The 23,762-nt window shown below is 48.4% G+C and overlaps 1 protein-coding gene across 1 annotated transcript in view; it reads right to left on the bottom strand.

Moving 5' to 3' along the window:
- Positions 1 to 23,762, bottom strand: part of LOC137521737 (E3 SUMO-protein ligase ZBED1-like) — a 43,990-nt gene that overhangs the window by 11,930 nt on the left and 8,298 nt on the right. The window contains exon 2 of the mRNA XM_068241404.1: positions 10,542 to 10,612. Coding sequence (XP_068097505.1) covers positions 10,542 to 10,590 — 49 coding nt within the window. The 5' untranslated portion in view covers positions 10,591 to 10,612. The remainder of the gene's footprint in view (positions 1 to 10,541; positions 10,613 to 23,762) is intronic.

Here is a 23,762-nt window from a genome sequence, read left to right as displayed (position 1 = left end):
AGAAGACCAATAAAAGATTTTTAATACAGAAATGTTAACTTACTAAAAACGTGTCCATGTAGACATGTAGATGGATCAAGATGTAATGGAGCCCTAGGCAAGGTAGTAGATTTGGGCCCCTCTTGTGGTCTTTGTGGTAAGAGACACTTGACACTGACTACGCCCCAACCACCTGCCTAGGATGCCTGGTGGATGATCCTGCTCTGTGTACTTAATATTTGGTTGGGGCTCCTTGTGCAAAAATGACCGCTTCAGTGCGGCGTGGCATGGAGGAGATCAGCCCGTGGCACTGCTGATGGGTTACAGAAGCCCAGGATGCTTTGATAACAGCTCTCAGCTCGTCTATATTCTTGGGTCTGGTTTTCTTATTTTTCCCTCTTTACAAAACCCCATAGATGCTCTATGGCAGTGGTTCCCAACCTTTTCCGGCCCGGGGAACACTTCTGACCAAATTTTTCTCCGGGGAACGGCGAGGGGGGGGGGGCGGGGGTTTGCAGGGGTTGTCGCAGGTATTTGCGCGACCTAGTGGACAGTGCCGTGCGCAGCAGGCTATGGGGGGGGGGGGGGGGGCTGAGGTGCGGCTGCATAGCTAGCATAGTTGCCCCAGTATAGGGAGTTTAGTTGCCCCAGTATGGCTAGTATAGTTATCCCAGTATAGTGCCCCAGTATAGCTAGAATAGTGCTCAGTATAGGTAGGTAGTGCCCAGTATAGCTAGTATAGTGCCCAGTATAGTGCCCCAGTATAGCCGGTATAGTTCCCCAGTATAGCCAGTATAGTGCTCCAGTATAGTGCCGAGTATAGCAAGTATAGTGCCCCAGTATAGCCAGTATAGTGCCCAGTATAGCTAGTATAGTGCCCAATATGGCTAGAATAGTGCCCAGTATGGCTAGAATAGTGCTCAGTATAGCTAGTATAGTGCCCAGTATAGCTAGTATAGTGCCCCAGTATGGCTAGAATAGTGCCCAGTATAGGTGTATAGTGCCCAGTATAGTGCCCAGTATAGCTAGAATAGTGCTCAGTATAGGTAGGTAGTGCCCAGTATAGCTAGTATAGTGCCCCAGTATAGTTCCCCAGTATAGTGCTCCAGTATAGTGCCCAGTATAGCTAGTATAGTGCCCAATATGGCTAGAATAGTGCCCAGTATGGCTAGAATAGTGCTCAGTATAGCTAGTATAGTGCCCAGTATAGCTAGTATAGTGCCCCAGTATGGCTAGAATAGTGCCCAGTATAGGTGTATAGTGCCCAGTATAGTGCCCAGTATAGCTAGAATAGTGCTCAGTATAGGTAGGTAGTGCCCAGTATAGCTAGTATAGTGCCCCAGTATAGTTCCCCAGTATAGTGCTCCAGTTTAGTGCCCAGTATAGCTAGTATAGTGCCCAGTATAGCCAGTATAGTGCCCCAGTACAGCCAGTATAGTGCCCCAGTACAGCCAGTATAGTGCCCCAGTATACCCAGTATAGTGCCCCAGTATAGCCAGTATAGTGCCCCAGTATAGCTAGTATAGTGGCTAGTATAGTGTCCAGTATAGGTAGGTGGTGCCCCCCGCCCGTCCCGCCGCTGCCTGGTGTGCCGCAGGACTGTCCTCTTCCCCCCCTCTCCCCCCCCCCGCCGATGTTATTACCATAGCAGCGGCCGCTCTCCCCTCTCCGGCGCGTGTACTTTCCAGCAGCGTATTTCCCGGCTGCTGTGTGTGTGATGCGACAGGAAGCAGGGCATCGGCTTCCTGTAGAGGCAATGTGTATCGCCGTTACTATGGGAACCGAGCCCTGCTTCCTGTCGTATCACACACAGCAGCCAGGAGATACGCTGCTGGAAAGTACACGCGCCGGAGAGGGGAGAGCAGCCGCTGCTAAGGTAATAACAGCGGCGGGGACGGGGGGGAGAGGACAGTCCTGCGGCACACCAGGCAACAACCAGTGCTAACATCTATGGCACTGCTTTCCAGCTTCCGTAATCGGCCCGCCAGCCTCTGGCTCTGTGCCCAGAAGGCAGAGTAGCAGCAGAGGGGTTTGGCTGCAATGGGTGCTGAGATGATGCTGAGTGCTACACAATATAACCGCATCACCCGGAACTCATTACTAGCTGGCTCAGTGTGAGGCGGGAGATTTGCAGCCGGAGCTGCTGTACTCAGGGGGACAGTAAAGACTGGAAATCAACGATGGAGGGGCATTGACTGGAGATTGGCGCTGGAGGAGTCACCACACAGGTGAGTACATTATCACCTTACATTACATTGCTCATTTTATTAAAGGGGAACTCTGCCTAATGTTTTTTGGGGTGAAAATGCTGCCTGGTATGTTTTTTTGAAGCGGTTAATGCTGCCAATCTAATTGTATTTTGGGGAAATACTGTGAGATTATATGTATTATGGGGAAAAACACTGCCAGATCATGTTTACTTGGGGGAAATGCGGGGAGATTAGGTGTATTATGAGGGAAAATGCCAGCATCTTGGGGATATGCTAGTGGGAACCCAATTTTTTGAAGTCAGACCTCCACCAAGTAGTCTGAAAAAAATTGACCCTCCATACCTGTGAAGTTGGACAGCACTGCTTTATGGCACTTAGGTCTGGTCAATCCAGCACAGTGATACCATGGTCATTAACCACTTGAGGACCGCCCCCAGCCGATGGGCGGCGGCAAAGTCCGGGCCCAAACGACCGCAATACGCCCATCGGCGGGGGCGGCTGCGGGAGTGGCTATGCGGCGATCGCGTCATTCGTGACGCGATCAGCCGCCGGAGACTCGCTCCGCCCACCGCTCGTAGTAACCCGCCGGCCGTTCGGAAGCGCCGGCGGGTTACTAGCACCCGGATCGCCGCTGCACATATGTATAATAGGCTTTGTAATGTATACAAAGCCTATTATACTGGCTGCCTCCTGCCCTGGTGGTCCCAGTGTCCGAGGGACCACCAGGGCAGGCTGCAGCCACCCTAGTCTGCACCCAAGCACACTGATTTCCCCCCCCTGCCCCCTGATCGCCCAGAGCACCCCTCAGACCCCCCCCTGCCCACCCCCCAGACCACTGTTTGCACCCAGTCACCCCCCTAATCACCCATCAATCACTCCCTGTCACTATCTGTCAACGCTATTTTTTTTTTATCCCCCCCCCTGCCCACTGCCCTCTCCTGATCACCCCCCCACCCCTCAGATTCTCCCCAGACCCCCCCCCCCCCCGTGTACTGTATGCATCTATCCCCCCTGATCACCTGTCAATCACCTGTCAATCACCCGTCAATCACCCGTCAATCACCCCCTGTCACTGCTACCCATCAATCAGCCCCTAACCTGCCCCTTGCGGGCAATCTGATCACCCACCCACACCAATAGATCGCCCGCAGATCCGACATCAGATCACCTCCCAAGTGCAGTGTTTACATCTCTTCTCTCCTCTAAACACCCACTAATTACCCATCAATCACCCATCAATCACCCCCTATCACCACCTGTCACTGTTACCCATCAGATTAGACCCTAATCTACCCCTTGCGGGCACCCAATCACCCGCCCACACGCTCAGATTGCCCTCAGACCCCCCCTTATCAATTCGCCAGTGCAATATTTACATCTGTTATTCCCTGTAATAACCCACTGATCACCTGTCAATCACCTATCAATCACCCCCTGTCACTGCCACCCATCAATCACCCCCTGTCACTGCCACCCATCAATCAGCCCCTAACCTGCCCCTTGCGGGCAATCTGATCACCCACCCACATCAATAGATCACCCGCAGATCCGACATCAGATCACCTCCTAAGTGCAGTGTTTACATCTCTTCTCTCCTCTAAACACCCACTAATTACCCATCAATCACCCCCTATCACCACCTGTCACGGTTACCCATCAGATTAGACCCTAATCTGCCCCTTGAGGGCACCCAATCACCTGCTCACACCTCAGAACGTCCTCAGACCCCAGCCCTGATCACCTCGCTAGTGCATTGCTTGCATCTATTTCCCCCCTCTAATCACACCTTGAGACACCCATCAATCACCTCCTGTCACCCCCTAGCACACCTACCCATCAGATCAGGCCCTAATTTGCCCTGTGTGGGCTCCTGATCACTCGGCCAAACCCTCAGATCCCCCTCAGACCCCCTTCCGATTACCTCCCCAGTGCATTGATTGCATCTATTTTCCCCTCTAACCGCCCCCTGAGACACCCATCAATCACCTCCTGTCACCCCCCTAGCACTCCTATCCATCAGATCAGGCCCAAAACATCCTGTCATCTAAGAGGCCACCCTGCTTATGTCCGGTTCCACAAAATTTGCCCCCTCATAGACCACCTGTCATCAAAATTTGCAGATGCTTATACCCCTGAACAGTCATTTTGAGAAATTTGGTTTCCAGACTACTCACAGTTTTGGGCCCGTAAAATGCCAGGGCAGTATAGGAACCCCACAAGTGACCCCATTTTAGAAAGAAGACACCCCAAGGTATTCTGTTAGGTGTATGATGAGTTCATAGAAGATTTTATTTTTTGTCAAAAGTTAGCGGAAATTGGATTTTTATTGTTTTTTTCACAAAGTGCCATTTTTCACTAACTCGTGACAAAAAATAAAATCTTCTATGAACTCACCATACCCCTAACGGAATACCTTGGGGTGTCTTCTTTCTAAAATGGGGTCACTTGTGGGGTTCCTATACTGCCCTGGCATTTTAGGGGCCCTAAACCGTGAGGAGTAGTCTAGAAAACAAATGCCTCAAAATGACCTGTGAATAGGACGTTGGGCCCCTTAGCGCACCTAGGCTGCAAAAAAGTGTCACACATGTGGTATCGCCATACTCAGGAGAAGTAGTATAATGTGTTTTGTGGTGTATTTTTACACATACCCATGCTGGGTAGGAGAAATCTCTCTGTAAATGGACAATTGTGTGTAAAAAAAATCAAAAATGTGTCATTTACAGAGATATTTCTCCCACCCAGCATGGTTATATGTAAAAATACACCACAAAACACATTATACTACTTCTTCTGAGTACGGCGATACCACATGTGTGACACTTTTTTGCAGCCCAACTGTGCTAAGGGGCCCAAAGTCCAATGAGTACCTTTAGGATTTCACAGGTCATTTTGAGACATTTGGGTTCAAGACTACTCCTCACGGTTTAGGGCCCCTAAAATGCCAGGGCAGTATAGGAACCCCACAAGTGACCCCATTTTAGAAAGAAGACACCCCAAGGTATTCTGTTAGGTGTATGATGAGTTCATAGAAGATTTTATTTTTTGTCACAAGTTAGCGGAAATTGATATGTATAGTTTTTTTTTTTCACAAAGTGTCATTTTCCGCTAACTTGTGACAAAAAAAAAATCTTCTATGAACTCACCATACTCCTAACAGAATACCTTGGGGTGTCTTCTTTCTAAAATGGGGTCACTTGTGGGGTTCCTATACTGCCCTGGCATTTTAGGGGCCCTAAACCGTGAGCAGTAGTCTAGAATCCAAATGCCTCAAAATGACCTGTGAATAGGACGTTAGGCCCCTTAGCGCACCTAGGTTGCAAAAAAGTGTCACACATGTGGTATCGCCGTACTCAGAAGAAGTAGTATATTGTGTTTTGGGGTGTATTTTTACACATACCCATGCTGGGTGGGAGAAATCTCTCTGTAAATGGACAATTGTGTGTAAAAAAAATCAAACAATTGTCATTTACAGAGATATTTCTCCTACCCAGCATGGGTATGTGTAAAAATACACCCCAAAACACATTATACTACTTCTCCTGAGTACGGCGGTACCACATGTGTGGCACTTTTTTGCACCCTAAGTGCGCTAAGAGGCCCAAAGTCCAATGAGTACCTTTAGGATTTCACAGGTCATTTTGCGACATTTGGTTTCAAGACTACTCCTCACGGTTTAGGGCCCCTAAAATGCCAGGGCAGTATAGGAACCCCACAAATGACCCCATTTTAGAAAGAAGACACCCCAAGGTATTCCGTTAGGAGTACGGTGAGTTCATAGAAGATTGTATTTTTTGTCACAAGTTAGCGGAAAATGACACTTTGTGAAAATAAAACAATTAAAATCAATTTCCGCTAACTTGTGACAAAAAAAAAAAAATCTTCTATGAACTCACCATCCTCCTAACGGAATACCTTGGGGTGTCTTCTTTCTAAAATGTGGTAATTTGTGGGGTTCCTATACTGTCCTGGCATTTTAGGGGCCCTAAACCGCGAGGAGTAGTCTTGAAACGAAATTTCTCAAAATGACCTGTGAAATCCTAAAGGTACTCATTGAACTTTGGGCCCCTTAGCGCAGTTAGGGTGCAAAAAAGTGCCACACATGTGGTATCGCCGTACTCAGGAGAAGTAGTATAATGTGTTTTGGGGTGTATTTTTCCACATACCCATGCTGAGTGGGAGAAATATCTCTATAAATAGACAATTGTGTGTAAAAAAAATAAAACAATTGTCATTTACGGAGATATTTCTCCCACCCAGCATGGGTATGTGTAAAAATACACCCCAAAACACATTATACTACTTCTCCTGAGTACGGCAATACCACATGTGTGGCACTTTTTTGCAGCCTAACTGCGCTAAGGGGCCAAAAGTCCAATGAGCATCTTTAGGCTTTACAGGGGTGCTTACAATTAGGCACCCCCCAAAATGCCAGGACAGTGAACACACCCCACAAATGACCCCATTTTGGAAAGTAGACACTTCAAGGTATTCAGAGAGGAGCATAGTGAGTCCGTGGCAGATTTCATTTTTTTTTTGTCGCAAGTTAGAAGAAATGGAAACTTTTTTTTTTCTTTTTTTTGTCAGAAAGTGTCATTTTCCGCTAACTTGTGACAAAAAATAAAATCTTCTATGAACTCACCATGCCTCTCACTGAATACTTTGGGATGTCTTCTTTCCAAAATGGGGTCATTTGGGGGGTATTTGTACTATCCTGGAATTTTAGCCCCTCATGAAACCTGACAGGTGCGCAGAAAAGTCAGAGATGCTTGAAAATGGGAAACTTCACTTTTGGCACCATAGTTTGTAAACGCTATAACTTTTACCCAATCCAATAAATATACACTGAATGTTTTTTTTTTTTTATCAAAGACATGTAGCAGAATAACTTTCGCGCTCAAATGTATAGGAAATTTTACTTTATTTGAAAAATGTCAGCACAGCAAGTTAAAAAAGTCATTTTTTTGCCAAAATTCATGTCTTTTTTGATGAATATAATAAAAACTAAAACTCGCAGCAGCAATCAAATAGCAGCAAAAGAAAGCTGTATTAGTGACAAGAAAAGGAGGTAAAATTCCTTTAGGTGGTAGGTTGTATGACCGAGCAATAAACCGTGAAAGCTGCAGTGGTCTGAATGGAGAAAAAGGCTCTGGTCCTTAAAGGACTTACGAGGCCAGATTTGCAAAAAAAACCATAAAAAAAGTTAGATACCTGTGCGTGTTTGCATGGCACGGAGGACGCCGTCCGCGCCCTCCGTGCCGTTCCGCCTGGTCCCCGCTGCTTAATATGCCCCCGAACGGTCCCCGACCGCGCGGCCCGGGTCGTGCTCCCCAGCCTGTACCAAGATGGCCGCCGGAGCTGGCCGCGGCTGCGCAGTCCGCATAGCCGCGAGTGCGGCTGCGCAGCTCTAAGGCCAACCCCCCGATCCACGTAACAGTAGCGTGGATCGGGGAGGTGGCCTTAGAGCTGCGCAGCCGCACTCGCGGCTATGCGGACTGCGCAGCCGCGGCCAGCACCGGCCGCCATCTTTGTGAAGGCTAGAGAGCCCGACCCGGGCCGTGCGGTCGGGGGTCGTTCGGGGGCATATTAAGCAGCGGGGACCAGGCGGAACGGCACGGAGGGCGCGGACGGCGTCCTCCGTGCCTTGCAAACACGCACAGGTATCTAACTTTTTTTATGGTTTTTTTTGCAAATCTGGCCTCATAAGTCCTTTAAGGGGCGAAAAGACTGTGGTCCTTAAGTGGTTAAACCAGGCATTGGTGCTTTTGGCAGTGTGGGCAGGTGCCATCTGCCAAGTCCTGCTGGAAGATTAAATCAAAATCTCCTAATGCTTGTTAGCAGAGGGAAGCATGAAGTGCTGTAGAGACTAAAATTTAACTTTTCGGCCACCTAGGAAAATGCAATGGCTGTCGCAAACCCAACACATCCCATCACCCACAGAACACCATCGCCACAATGAAACATGGTGGTGGCACTGGTCACATCAGCTTAAAAAAAACACACATTACTGAGCATGTGCAAGCAGTGTAACGCAGCAAAGTACGAGTATAACGCACAGCATGCTGCACTTTCATTAAACGTGCAGCGTTATACTCTAACACAACCAGGGCCGGTTTAAGCAACAATGGGGCCCCAGGGCAAAATAAACCTGGGGGCCCCCCCAACAGATAACCCGGAGCAAAAATTAGCATTAAGGGACCTTTTTTGCAGCTGGTATAGTCAGGGACAGGGTTTGAAGCCCCAATCGGTCGAAGCTCCACATTTTGGCTACCCCAGCCTGCATGGGGGACAAGGGGTTAAAAAGTTTCAGGAGGGGGGACCCCACATAATTTAAAAAAAAAAAATTCCACACTCTAAACATAAAAAAAAATGTGGGAAAATAGGAAAAAAAAATGCCAGGGATCTTCATACAGCCATATTGCGGCTGTATAGCGATCCCTGGCCAAAGCGCTGCGGCTGCGTATGGACCCCCTGGAAACCCCGTCAGGAAAGTTATTGCTCTTTCTTTTGATACATGTAAAACGACACTACCGTTAGGTACTAAAAGTGACATTTACCGCATTTAAAAGTATACTTTTTTTCTTCGAAACTTTAAAATCGGTTTTCTCAAAAACTATAAGGTCTTTTTGAAAAATTGTTTTTTCCTCTTATTCCCAATGATCTCCTTAACATATCCTGCAAATTTAGGGTTTTTAGAATTTAAGGTGGATTTGCTATTAACCATTAAAGTCGGCTGGTTTTTAAATGTGTATTTTTTCCTTTGAAACTTTAAAATCGATTTTCTCAAAACCTATAAGGTCAATTTGAAAACATTTTTTTTCCTCTTGTAGCCACTGGGGGCCCCTACAAGCTCTGAGGCCCTGGGGCAGCTGCCTCCTTTGCCTCTATGGTAGAGCCGGCTCTGAACGCAACGTGTGCACTGTGAACAGCACATTGATTTTTCAGTTCAGTGAGTTGGGCTGCATTACAGGCTGCTGTAACGTGGGACTTTAACGTCCCACTGTGAAAGCAGCCTAAAAGAAAAAAAACATCAAACATGAAGGAGCTAGAGCAGTTTTCTCTTGAGGGATGGGCAAGTCAAAGTGACTGAGTGGCAAGGTCAAAGTGACTTGCAGCTGTAATTGCTGCAAAAGGTGGCCACACAAAGTACTGACTTTAGGGGGAGTGAACAGTTATGCACGACATGCTGAAGTTTAAAGTTATTTTGGCCTATTTTTTATTTGCTTTAAACAAATAATGCACTTTCAAAGTGGTAGGCATGTTCTGTCAATGAAATGGTGCAAACTCTCAACCAATGCATTATAATACCAGGTCTTGAGGAAAGAAAACATGAAAATTGCCAAGACGGGTGAATACTTTCGCAAGGCATTGTAAATGATCTACTGCTAACGTCTTGGTGCCAAATACCACAGGACACCTTCAGAGGTGTTATGGAGTCCATACCTCTATATGTCTAGTTAGTGGCTGGGATAGAAGGATGGATAGTGTAATGGTTAAGGGCTCTGCCTCTGACACAGGAAACCTGGGTTCAAATCTCGGCTCTGCCTGTTCAGTAAGCCAGCACCAATTCAGTAAGATGTTTCTTGGGCAAGTCTCCTTAACACTGCTACTGCCTACTGAGTGCGCTCTAGTGGCTGCCTCGCATGCGCTTTGAGTCCGACAGGAGAAAGGCGCTATACAAATACTGCCATTATTATTATGTCTCAAAGCTGTTTGATCTACTAACTAACAAAAATACTTAAGTGCACCTGAACTCTTGCACAGGGCAGAAGGAAAACACAGAGAAATGCACTCTGTATGTATTTAGAGAGTTTAGCCTAATCCCCCCTCATCTGTGACTAATCACCAGTGTAATTTTATCTCTTCAGCTTTTTCCAGCTCAGGAATCTCATCTGCCACTGCAGAGAGCCAATTTCTAGACACAGGATGTTAACCCTGTATCTGCTTCCATGAAAGCAGAAAGTAGATGCACTGCAGATTTATGGCAGGATTTGTCTCAGCTGTAACAAATAAATGTTTTTCTTTAAAGGCTATTCAGCTGTTGCTTATCTTTTAGAGCAGAGAGGAAGTTCTGAGTTGAGGTCCTCTTTAACCAGTCTGTTTTAATGGTTTGGCTAGCCAGTGTATAGCATGCTAGGCATGAGCTGTCTTGTCTCAGCAGCCATTCCTATTTACAATCTGAAACTCTAGAAAGGAGAACTTGGCTGGCCACCGAGAGCAGTAAAACAATGCTTTCCTTTCGTCCTGGAAAAAACCCACTGGCCTCGTGTGGCCTGGCCGCAGCTCACCTCCTGCTCTCCTCCTTTATCTCTACAAGACAGCGACAGGAGGAAATGACAGAGCTCATCAACTTACACAGTAACTCATCCTCCAGCTGGGCACAGGCGTCTTCTGCAGCCTGCATGACTTGACTAATGTCCAGGCACCTGCGGAGGAAAAACACGGCTCAGCGATAGGACTCAATGCATTACTCGCGCTAAACTGCGGTCTACATTGTGCCAAACAAATGCTAATCATACCAAGGACATGAATCAAAACAGCCGAGCAATCACATCCGCTTTGTCTCCTCTCCAACAATACACAAAACCACAATGTGCAGCAGCTCTGCCGAACAATGGGCCGGAGATGCAGAAGACTTATTGTAATAGTGGTGATAGTAATGACATGTTCAGAGGGGGGAATATTTTGGGAATGGCAACTTTTTTGCAGATGTTCAATGGTAAAAAAAAAAGTTGTTCCCTTTTATTACAGTGTAACTCCAGTCACAGATATGGGCCAATAGAGGTCTTGGTGCAGCCTGGTTGGAATCCAATAGCCAATCATGGCATGTATCGTATTTTTCGGACTATAAGACGCTCCTGACCAGAAGATGCAAATAGGTTTAGAGGACAAAAAACAGGGGAAAAAATGTACTAAACCTGGTACATCCATGGTGCAGTTTGGATCTTCTCCCCCAATTATTATGTCTTCCTTGTATCTCTTCTGTCCCTCTTGTATCACCCCTTTGTCCCTCATGTGTGTCTCTATCCCCCTTGTGTCCACCTCTGTCCCCCTTTGTGTAGTCCTGTGTCCTCAACTGCCCCCTTGTGTCTTTCTCTGTGCCCGTGTGGTCTATTGTCCTACTTGTGTCCTCCTTCAACCCCCTTTGTGTCCCCGATGCCCTCCTCTGTCCTTCATTGTGTCCTGTTTGTCCCTGTGTCCTGCTCCATTCCCCTTTGTGTCCTGTCTGTCCCCTGTGATCTCCTCTGTCCCGTTTGTCCTCCTCAGCCCCCTTTGTGTTACGTTATTTTCATTACAGTTCTTCTTTAAGGTAGGCTTTAACATTAAAAAGTAAAAAAAAAAAGCATGCTCACAACTTAACAAGATTAATGTAGCAATGTCCCCGGACAAAGTCACTACTGTAGCCTGCCAAGCTACTTTCTCATTCCGTGCAGCAAGCTATACCGCAATGCATGATTGGGAATATGTGCAAAGAAAATTTTTGGAAAGCTCAGCTTTCTGGTATCTGAATATTACAGTCACGAATGGTGGCCGCAGGAGACAACATTCGTTGGTAAGTGACAATGACAGTCTAGTGATGGTGTTGGCTACATGATCTATGACCACCTCTTTTCTTTCAGCCAACTGAAAGGAAATCTTACTCTTGTTGATAAAAACTTGATGTTTTGATATTTCTTTTCAGCCTTATAATTTTGTTTTATGGCTCTAACCTTTCCATGCTCCCCTCCACTCAGCACTGCATCCAGCCTTGGGAATCGGCACTTTCGGCAGTACGAGGGCTGGATGTGGTACTGAACAGAGGAGAGCTGCTTGTCACTAGAACTAGGGGAAGTAGCCGGCACCATCCAGTATAAATGCTCTTTTATTCTTCAATTCCCATAACAGCCATAATTGCAACGTTTCAGAGTAACATCAACTCCTTTATCAAGCTAGGCTGTATGTCAAATGCATCAAAATACAACATCCTTGCCCTTTTATACCTAACATGGTGGGCTACTAGCCAATAGCGCTGCGCTATAGCTCTCTACCTATCACTGCAGTCCGTGCTCTTGCCGGACCTGATGGGGAACTGCGCTGCTAAGCACCCATTGGTCGCTGTCTGTAGGCTGCCGCCCTCTCCCATTTCAAAACTACTGGTCGGCGGCATGCGTCCAAACGGCCGCATATGTCACGCGTATATCCGCCGGCCCGCCCACTGCGGACCTGATGGGGAACTGCGCGGCATGACGCGTGCGGTGGGCGCGTTAGCCGCGTCCCATCCGCATGCGTTTGCTGGCCACCAATGGCAGGAAGGGTTGGCACTAAGCCACCCCCCCAAAACCATCTAGATGTAAACAAAGGTTTGTGACACATGTCGCCGCGCTATAATAGCATATCAACAATAATGACCACAATAGTAAACACAATGATAAACACATAACAGGAATTGCAGCGGACAAAAGGAGGGGGTTGGGGAGGAAACTATAGATATTCATGCTATCTCACATAATAATTCATCTCAATATAGTGCAGGTGTATGTGCACATGGACACGCGCAACAACTCGTGCACCCCCACATGCACACACCGGCCCACACCAACACATCAACAGTACAAATGGCTATCCGCCAGGGGTGACATCCATGTATTTTAAATTTAGTACCCTTATGAGGGTGTATAACTTCATCACCTCTAATCACTGAACTGCAGTAAAAGCAGTTCATGCATGGAAAGGTGCCTCTACGTGAGAGCCTTGGTCCACCACCCGCACCCCCCTTATCAGCATGCACCAACCGATCTTTTAGATTGGGTGCCCGGCGGTATGAAAAAAATCGGTAAATTGGCAAAATGCTGTACATAGGGAAAGCTATCTGAGAGGAGGTGCCAATGCTTCCTAATAATTTTATTAACTTGCTCACTAGCTGTACTGTAGGTAGAAACAAAGGGCAATCTATCCTGCCTTTGTCGGCTCTTCCTCTGTCACCCAATGGCCGATCACGTGCCATCTGGACCACTTCAGCTGGGTATCCCCGCTGTCTAAATTTCACCTGCATCTCATAGAGACTTCCCGGCCTCGATGAGACATCTGGCTGGTGATGATGATAGGTTGTTACTGAGTGAAGCGGGTCTCCGCACGAAGAGTAATTTTCAACCGCCATCTTGCCAGGTTATCGATCTTTTTGTGAAGAAGGTGCAAAATGAGGTCGACTCACTCATGAGGGGAAATACATGGGACTTGAATATTAAAAACAACATCTCACGTGTGGAAAATATGGCCATCAGGGAGCTGGCAGAGAATCCAACCATAACGATCAAACCTGCCGATAAGGGCGGCGCCATTGTAGTAATGGACACTGAGACATATCGTGGAGAGATATTAAGGCAGTTGGCGGACAATAATACATACCGAACTTTGTCAGGAGACCCCCTGAGAGAGATACAAAGCAAAATCTCACAAGTGATTGCCCAGGCTCTGTCGCAGGAGATCATTGATGACAAATTGGCAAATTATTTGATACAGACTAATCCCATCACACCAGTGATATACATATGCCCCAAAATCCACAAGAGACTTGAGAACCCCCCCGGCAGGCCAATAGTGGCCAGGGTGGACTCAATTTTTGCCCCTATTGCTAAATACCTAGATAAGATCCTCAGACATTATGTGATATCACAGAAATCGTATCTACGAGATACCCCGATGTTTCTCGAAGCGCTGCGCAACATGCAGCCCATAGAGGGCGAATGTTTGTTGGTGACTATGGATGTGGAGAGCCTCTACACCTCCATCCCACATGATGGGGGTGTGGAGGCGGTCCGTCATGTGTTGGAGGTGGCATCTGACTATACCCAGGCTCAGATCACGTTTGTGTATGCACTTCTGGAGATTGTACTTACATATAATTATTTTTTGTTTGAGGATACTTTCTATGTGCAGCTATGGGGTCGAATGTGGCCCCATCCTACGCAAACATCTACATGGGCATGTATGAAGAAATGTACGTATATACCAATAGGTTGTTCCAGAAACATGCCATACAGTAGTTTAGATATATTGATGATGTCTTTTGCGTGTGGGTGGGGCCGCATTCGGCCCTCGAGGCATTTGTGTCGGAACTCATGGGACGGTGCCAGGAGATCAAACTAACGTTACACAGTTCGGGCGAACGAATTAGTTTCCTCGATACTGTGGTAGTGAGACAGGGTGATCGCTTGGTGACCGACCTCTTTGTTAAGCCCACGGATGTGAACTCCCTACTCCATTATGGGAGTTTCCATCCGAGGGCTACGAAGAGGTCGGTGCCAATCAGCCAATTTCAGAGGGTACGGACCATTGTGGAGGATCAGGCAGTACAGAATAGGAGACTTTATGAGATGCAGGTGAAATTTAGACAGCGGGGATACCCAGCTGAAGTGGTCCAGATGGCACGTGATCGGCCATTGGGTGACAGAGGAAGAGCCGACAAAGGCAGGATAGATTGCCCTTTGTTTCTACCTACAGTACAGCTAGTGAGCAAGTTAATAAAATTATTAGGAAGCATTGGCACCTCCTCTCAGATAGCTTTCCCTATGTACAGCATTTTGCCAATTTACCGATTTTTTCATACCGCCGGGCACCCAATCTAAAAGATCGGTTGGTGCATGCTGATAAGGGGGGTGCGGGTGGTGGACCAAGGCTCTCACGTAGAGGCACCTTTCCATGCATGAACTGCTTTCACTGCAGTTCAGTGATTAGAGGTGATGACGTTATAAGCCCTCATAAGGGTACTAAATTTAAAATACATGGATGTCACACCTGTGACTCCATGTTTGTAGTGTATGCTTTGAAATGTCCGTGTGGACTATTATATATAGGACAGACGACACAGAAAATGAAAGTGCGGCTATCATCGCACAAACATGCCATACGTGAGAACTTGGTCGATCAGGCCGTACCGTACCATTTCGCAGCGGCTAGACATAATGTCAGCCAGCTGAGATTTATGATAATTGAGCAGGTCCCGGTCCCTAGGAGAGGGGGTGATCGTATCAAAAAGCTACTCTGGCGGGAGGCAGTGTGGATAAAAAGGTTAGATACCATGGAACCCCGTGGACTTAACCGGGAATTAGATCTTATTCCCTTCATCTAGGCTTGATGATGTGGCATTAGGAAATATGTATATCGTTCTTGCATACTGTACTTGCTGTTTGGACGGTGTCGCCCCCTGGCGGATAGCCATTTGTACTGTTGATGTGTTGGTGTGGGCCGGTGTGTGCATGTGGGGGTGCGCGAGTTGTTGCGCGTGTCCATGTGCACATACACCTGCACTATATTGAGATGAATTATTATGTGAGATAGCATGAATATCTATAGTTTCCTCCCCAACCCCCTCCTTTTGTCCGCTGCAATTCCTGTTATGTGTTTATCATTGTGTTTACTATTGTGGTCATTATTGTTGATATGTTATTATAGCGCGGCGACATGTGTCACAAACCTTTGTTTACATCTAGATGGTTTTGGGGGGGGTGGCTTAGTGCCAACCCTTCCTGCCATTGGTGGCCAGCAAACGCATGCGGATGGGACGCGGCTAACGCGCCCACCGCACGCGTCATGCCGCGCAGTTCCCCATCAGGTCCGCAGTGGGCGGACCGGCGGATATACGCGTGACATATGCGGCCATTTGGACGCATGCCGCCGACCAGTAGTTTTGAAATGGGAGAGGGCGGCAGCCTACAGACAGCGACCAATGGGTGCTTAGCAGCGCAGTTACCCATCAGGTCCGGCAAGAGCACGGACTGCAGTGATAGGTAGAGAGCTATAGCGCAGCGCTATTGGCTAGTAGCCCACCATGTTAGGTATAAAAGGGCAAGGATGTTGTATTTTGATGCATTTGACATACAGCCTAGCTTGATAAAGGAGTTGATGTTACTCTGAAACGTTGCAATTATGGCTGTTATGGGAATTGAAGAATAAAAGAGCATTTATACTGGATGGTGCCGGCTATCTTCTCTTCTATATGACGCTGACCTAGGAGTGCTGCCAGGTCCTAGCCACGGCACATCACCTATTGGATTAAGAGCGGTGCTTCACTATCCACTTGAACTTAGAACTAGGGGAGGGGAGTACTGTGTTTTTCATAACATAAGAAGCACCTTTTCTTCCCCAAAAGTGGGAAGAAAAAGTCTCTGTATTCTGTCCTCCGTTGTCCCCCCCGTCCTCCTCCGCTCTGTACAGAGTACCGTAACCAGCAGATAGTGACGCATATCTCACCTAATCCGAAAATGCCCGCAGTGATCTGTGCCTTCTCATCTCCCTCACTGTTCCCCTAGTGCCTGCTTTTCCTTATTGCATCATTACACGCAACCGGCACTAGGGGAACAGCAAGGGAGAGGAAAGGTCTCTGATTGTTGCGGGCGCCCTCGGACCAGGTGAAAGACGCGATTAGCTTCCGCTGCTATTTACTCTTCACAGGAACAGAGGACACTGGGACACCGACAAAAAGGAGGACACAAGGGGACAAAAACAAGGACACATGGACAAACGAGGACACATGGGGACAAACAAGGACACGGGGAAAAATGAGGGCACAGGGGGACAAACGAGGGCAGAGGGGGACAAACGAGGGCACAGGGGGACAAACGAGGGCACAGGGGGACAAACGAGGGCACAGGGGGACAAGCGAGGACACACAGGGACAAGCGAGGACAAACAGGGACAAACAAGGACATAAGCAGGCACGTGCACAGGGGGGTGCTCTGGGTGCCCAGGCACCCCCTTTTTAAAATCTTCAAAAAAGGCCCCTCTCGCTGCGCAAAATAAGCCCCGCCCCCGATAAGCCCCGCCCACCTGCGGGAAGCTCCACCCCCACCTGGGACACTTTCAAGTGAAGAGGCCCAGACAGGAATCCTAGTGTGGCATACTGACCTCTCCCTCCACCTAGGACCCATACTGACCTCTACCTCCCCCAGCACCCATAGTGACCTCTCCCTCCACCTAGTACTCCGTGACCACTCCCTACCCAGTACCCACAGTGGCATCTCCCTTCACCTAGCACCCACAGTGACCTCTCCCTCCACCTAGCACCCACAGTGACCTCTCCCTCCACCTAGCACCCACAGTGACCTCTCTCTCTTACCCAGCACCCACAGTGACCTCTCCCTCCACCTAGCACCCACAGTGACCTCTCCCTCCACCTAGCACCCACAGTGATCTCTCCCTGCACCTGGGACCCATAGTGACCTCTCCCTCCCCAGCACCCACAGTGACCTCTCTCTTACCCAGCACCCACAGTGACCTCTCCCTCCACCTGGGACCCATAGTGACCTCTCCATCCCCAGCACCCACAGTGACCTCTCCCTCCACCTAGCACCCACAGTGACCTCTCTCTTACCCAGCACCCACAGTGACCTCTCCCTCCACCTAGCACCCACAGTGACCTCTCCCTCCCCAGCACCCACAGTGACCTCTCCCTTCCCCAGCACCCACAGTGACCTCCCCCAGCACCCACAGTGACCTCTCCCTTCCCCAGCACCCACAGTGACCTCCCCCAGCACCCACAGTGACCTCTCCCTCCCCCAGCACCCACAGTGACCTCTCCCTCCACCTAGCACCCACAGTGATCTCTACCTCCACCTAAGACCCATAGTGACATCTCCCTCCACCTAGCACCCACAGTGACCTCTCCCTCCCCAGCTCTAGCAGTGATCCTGCCTACCCCAGAACCCACACTGACCTATCACTCCCCCAGCAGCCACAGTGATTTTTCCCTCCCCCAGTGGCTACCGTCCTGTCCCCTGCAGCACCCACAGGGACCTCCCATCCCAAAAGCAGCACCTACAGTGACCTCTCCCATTACCAGCGCCCACAGTGGCTTCTCCCAACACCCAGCATCCACTCCCTCCTCCAGTAACCACACTGACTTCTCCCAGCACCCACAGTGGCCTACCCTTGCCCCAGCACCCACATTGACCTCTACCTCCCTTAGCAGCAACTATGTCATTCATAGCAGCAACTATAGTGACCTCCCACCCCCTGCACCCACAATGACCTCTACCTCCCGAGACCCACAGTGATCTCCCCCAAAGGACCCACAGTGACCTCCCTTTCCTCCAGCATCCATACTGACCTCTACCTTCCACAGCACCCACAGTTACTTCTCCCCCCAGCACCCACAGTGACCTACCCTTCCCCATCAACCACACTGACCTCAAGCTCCCCTAGCAGCAACTATGCCATTCATAGCAGTACCCACAGTGACCTCCAACTCCCTGCACCCACAGCAATCCCACCAATATTCAGCACCCACATTACACACAACTATTAACCCCCACTATAGCAAGCACCCAGTACTTGCACCAAGCACCCTGCACCCAATACTCACATGCGTATGCGCTTTGAGTCCTATGGGAGAAAAGCGCTTTACAAATGTTATTGTATTGTATTGTATTGTATGCGGCCTCAATATGGCACTTAGTACTTGCATCAAACAGCCACATGACACCCAATACCTGCACCCCTTTACCCTATGGCTGGCACCCAGTACTCAAACCTACATGGCACAGTACTTGCACCCAGCTCTGACATGTCACTCACTACTCACACCTGCACACAGCCTCCACATGGCACCCACTCACATAACCAGTACTAGCACCCGAAGTACCTGCACTCAGAACCCATGTGACACACAACACCCACCCAGAGCTAGCACCCAATACAGGCATGGCACCAAGTATTTGCACCTATGTGATACCCAGTACCTGCACCCAACACCCACATGTTTCATCTGCAGTAGTTCCAGTTGCACTAAGCCTCCACTCTGTGCCCAGCACCCACACCAAGCACTCACATATGACATCCAGTACTTGCACCCAGAACTCAAAAGGGACTGAGTACCTGCAATCAACACCTACATGATGGTTGATACACACCCAAACAGCCAGGATCCACATGACACCCTGTGCCAGCACCTAGAACTCACATGGCATCCAGCATCTTCCTTTAGCACCCACATGAAAACAAATACCCCAGTAGCCAGCACCCATCACCCATATGTCACCATGTACTCACTCCCAGTACTCACTTGGCACTCAGTATTTGCACCTAAGACCCACATACCCCGATAATCAGCACCCACATGGCACAGTACTCACACGTCACCAAGTTCCAAAGCCATTATATGCACCCAGTACCCGTCCATGGCCAGGACCCAAATAGCACCCAGTACCCATCCTTGGTCCGAACCCATATGAGACTCAGTACTCTCCCATGACACACATCCAGACCACACATGGCACTCCCTACTCACTCATGTCCAACACTTACATGGACTGGGAAGAGCTAGGAGGCGCCCGTGGATGTGTATCTGTATCCCTGTGCCTCTTTTGTCTACTACTAGAGCCAACCCAACACTTACATGGCTCCCTGTACCAATTAGCACTCACATGGCACCCACTATTGTTTATCACCATCTGCTACTCATTCAGCACCCAATACTGCATAGCACCCACTGCAAATAAACACCCAATATAAACTGGACCTTGGTAACCAAAACAGCTTGACACAGACTTTACTTTGGTATCTCGGCACCCACTGCAACTTGTCTTACCATCTACTGCATCTTGGCACCCACTGCACCTTGGCACTTACTGCAGTTTTGCATCTACTAATGCTTAGCAACCACTGCATATTGGTAAACACTTGTTTGCCTGAAAAGAGGCTTGGGTGCTGATCAAGAGGGACAGAGGTCCCAGTAATGAAAAGTGAGTCTGTGCCTCCACAGTGGGCTCCACTGTGCCCACTCTAACCCACAGTGGGCACCTATCACTGCTGATTTGAGGGTGGTAGCACCAAAAGAGTTGGAAGGAGACACAAAGTCTGCCTGATACTGCTATAAAGGTGTGTGTGTGTGTGTGTGGGGGGGGGGGGGGGGTAAGACTGCCTTATTGCTTTCTGGAGAGGGGGTATTACATACACAATTGAACACGATTTATCGATTTCAAATTTGAGCACGACACCCTTGAGGATCTTCTGCATGGCCCTGCCCCTTCCAGCAGCACCCACACTGACCTCTACTTTTCCCATCAGCCACCCCTTCCCCTCATAGCTGGCAACCAGTACTCACATTCACATGACACCAAGTATCTGCACCCAGGCCTAAAATTGCACCCAGTACTCACACCTGCACACGGCACCCACTATCTGCACCAAGTATCCACTTAACCCGTACCCGCACCCAAAGTACCTGCATTCAAAACCAATGTGATGCCCAAAGCCCACACATAGCCAGCATCCAGTACAGGCATGTCACCAAGTATTCTCACTCATGGCACACCCGGTACCTGCACCCAGCACCCACATGACATCCAGTACATGCACCCAGATCTTACATGGCACTAAGTACCTGCAATCAACACCCGCATGACACTTGATATCCAACCATAGCCAGAACCCACATGACACTCAGCACCTCAACCCAGAACCTACATGGCAACCAGCATCTGCATTCAGCAGCATGACAATCAATACCCCCCTAGCCAGAAACGAGGAAGGGGGGGGGCATGCGGGGGAAGGCATTGACAGGCCCCTTTTTTAAATTTGAGCACCCCCCACTTAAGGACCCTCTGCACGGCCCTGGACATAAGGGTACACAAGAGGTACAAGGGAGGCACGATTATTGGAGGGAGAACATCCACAAGACACCCCTGCACCACGGGCGTACCAGGTTTGGTATATTTTTTCTCTCTTATGGTTCGGAGCATGTTATATTCCAAAAAGAAAGACATTTTTCCCGAACATCCCCCCTCCCCCCATCCAATACATAATACATATATATCTCTTAAGTAGGGATGACGTACTGTAATTGCTTAATTGCTGATTAAATATGGACATAGCTAACACTGCTCTTGTCCTCAAAAGGGACACATAACAAATATATAGAATGAAATTACTTAACTTCCTCCTTGTCGGTTATCCTGAGCCCAGCTCGGGGTAACCTGCGCAGGAGGATTTCTCAGGCTCCGCTGGGCCGATTTGCATAATTTTTTTTATTGCACGCAGCTAGCACTTTGCTAGCTGCGTGCATATTTCGTTCGCCGCCGATTCGCCGCTACCCGCCACCCCCCCTTCAGACCCGTTGCGCAGCCTAGCCAATCAGTGCCAGGCAGCGCTGAGGGGTGGATCGGGATTCCCTCTGACGTCCAGACGTCCATGATGTCATCCTGCCCCGTCGCCATGGCGACCGATGAGGCCCAGCAGGAAATCCCGTTCTGAACGGGATTTCCTGCTTACTCTGATCGCCGGCTATCATGTTGCGAGCACTGGGCTCGCTACATGATTTAAAGTTAATGTTTACCATTTCAAAAAAAGAAAAAGTCAGATACTCACCTAAGGAGAGGGAAGGCTCGGTCCTAATGAGCCTTCCCTCTCCTCTCCCGTTGCCCGGTCCCGCGCAGGATCCCCCGTGGCAGTATTCGACCAGTTCAGTCAAATACTGCCACTTCCGCATGCCGAAGGGAGCTTTCGGAAGTCTTCGGGAGCACTCGGGCTCCCGAAGACGGGGCCGCTCCACACTACGCATGCGCCCTCTATGACGCGCTCGCGTGTACGTAGTATGGAGCGGCCCGTCTTCGGAAGCCCGAGTGCTCCCGAAGACCTCCGAAGTCCCTGCGGCGGCGGACGCGAACGGGGGAGCCAGCGCAGCACCGAGGGCACCGGGAGAGGAGAGGGAAGGCTCATTAGGACCGAGCCTTCCCTCTCCTTAGGTGAGTATCTGACTTTTTTTTTTTACAGCGGTACCCATTGGCTTTAAAAAAAAAAAAATTAAAAAAAGTGCTGTGCTGCCCCCTTGCCGTGGGAATTGGACCGGCAAGGGGGTCAAAACAAGATTGTCACAATAAAAATCAAACTTCAACAGCAACTGGTGTATTATGTGATGAAGATGCTAATCCTGCATTTAAAACTTTCAAAACTTTTCTGCTGTTATGGTTTGGAATGATCACATACCTTAGGAGCACTGGCCCTTTAATTGCCATTGCCATTGGCTGGCAAAACAGTTGCATGCAGGGGGGTCTTTTATCTATAAGGGTAGGTGCACACATAACATAACATGAAAGGTTGTGTTTTATGTCATGTGCATTTTTTTTGTGAACGTTTTGTGTGTTTTTGCTGCGTTTGTGCATTTTTTTTTTACAGCAGATGCGTTTTTCAAGCGTTGTAATGTGTTTGCGGTTCGCATATACAAAACATATGCGTTTTATGCAACTTAATAGAAAGACAACAGGAAGCGATAATACACCACAACATCTATGTCTTTCAATATGTGCGTTTTTTATGCGTTTTTGCAAATTAAAACAGCGTTTATGAAAACGTACGCATAGAAAACGCATATGCATTTTTGATATGTGTTTTTTCCTGCGGCCCATAGACTTCCATTAGCGGCAAAAACGCATCGTTTTCCGCAACGCTACAGTTTCTGCTAAGTGTGCACCTAGCCTAATATAGTCCTCCTCTTCCCTTTATTTCCCCCTCTTTCTAATTACATAAACAGTGCACTTCCTAGTATAGACCTCAGTGGGAGTGTCTAAAGACTTTGGGAGGAGAGCAGGTAAAAAAAAGGAGAAAAAAAAAGAGTGAGGGAGGAAATGATGTCAGGATTAGCTTCATTCAAAAGGTAACCAAGATGGAAACTGTCTAGAATAGGATTCTCTGCTTCTCCTTTATAAAAAGTCACAGAAATCCTAATGTGGACAGTGCAATACATCTGTTATGTAAGTAGAACTATTATTTATCTACTTATATATGTGTTTTTTATTACTAGGTTACCATGGGTGCCGCTTGTTCTTTAAAGGCTACATGAGGTGAAGAAAATAATAGCAGATTTACTTACGTGTCTCTCACTGCAGCTCTGCTTTCAGCCAGTCTCCTGGGGTCCCTTCTGTAGTGGCCGCCACTCACAGTCGCGCTCCCATGCCAAGGAGCCTTCTGCAGGCTTGTACATGGACAGAAGCTGCCGCCACTTATGTAGGGGATCCCAGGGGACTGGCTGAGAGCGGAGCTGTAGTGGGGGACACATATGGCCTCAATTCACTAAGATTATGCTGGAGATAATAAGGCAAGAGAAAACTTGCCATGCACAGTGAGAGAGTTATCTTATCTCTTCATTCCTTAAGTTACCTCCTCTGTAGTTAAGTCACTTCTTTAACTTTAGAATTCTGGAGTTATTTTAAGGATTGAAGAGTTAACTTAAAGACAGAAGAGTTAACTTTAGGTTTGCCTGAGGTAAAATGTTTCCTGAATACTACATGTCTCATCACTATGGTGATAACTATAGAAACGTTATTAAAGACAGGAGATAAGCTTAGTGAATTGAGGCCATAGGCTTCTAGGAGCTAGAGGAAGCCCCAGGTAAGTAAAACCGCTATTTTCTACAGCTCATGAATTCTTTACCTTTGGCAGGGGGGTAGAACTTACCTTATGCCCCCCATCTATATGTAAGCTTCCATCCTTTCTGTCCCTGTGCCGCAGCAGCAGAGCATGAAATTCCCATGGTGATATTGCGCGTCCCTGACCGGCCGCAGTGCATGCTGGGAGATGTACTAGATGAGGACCCTCGAGCAGCCC

Source organism: Hyperolius riggenbachi, chromosome 6 (assembly GCF_040937935.1).
Source record: "Hyperolius riggenbachi isolate aHypRig1 chromosome 6, aHypRig1.pri, whole genome shotgun sequence".
Lineage (NCBI taxonomy): Eukaryota > Metazoa > Chordata > Amphibia > Anura > Hyperoliidae > Hyperolius > Hyperolius riggenbachi.
The sequence above is the reverse complement of the archived record's forward strand: the minus strand, read 5'-3'. Positions and strand labels throughout refer to the sequence as shown.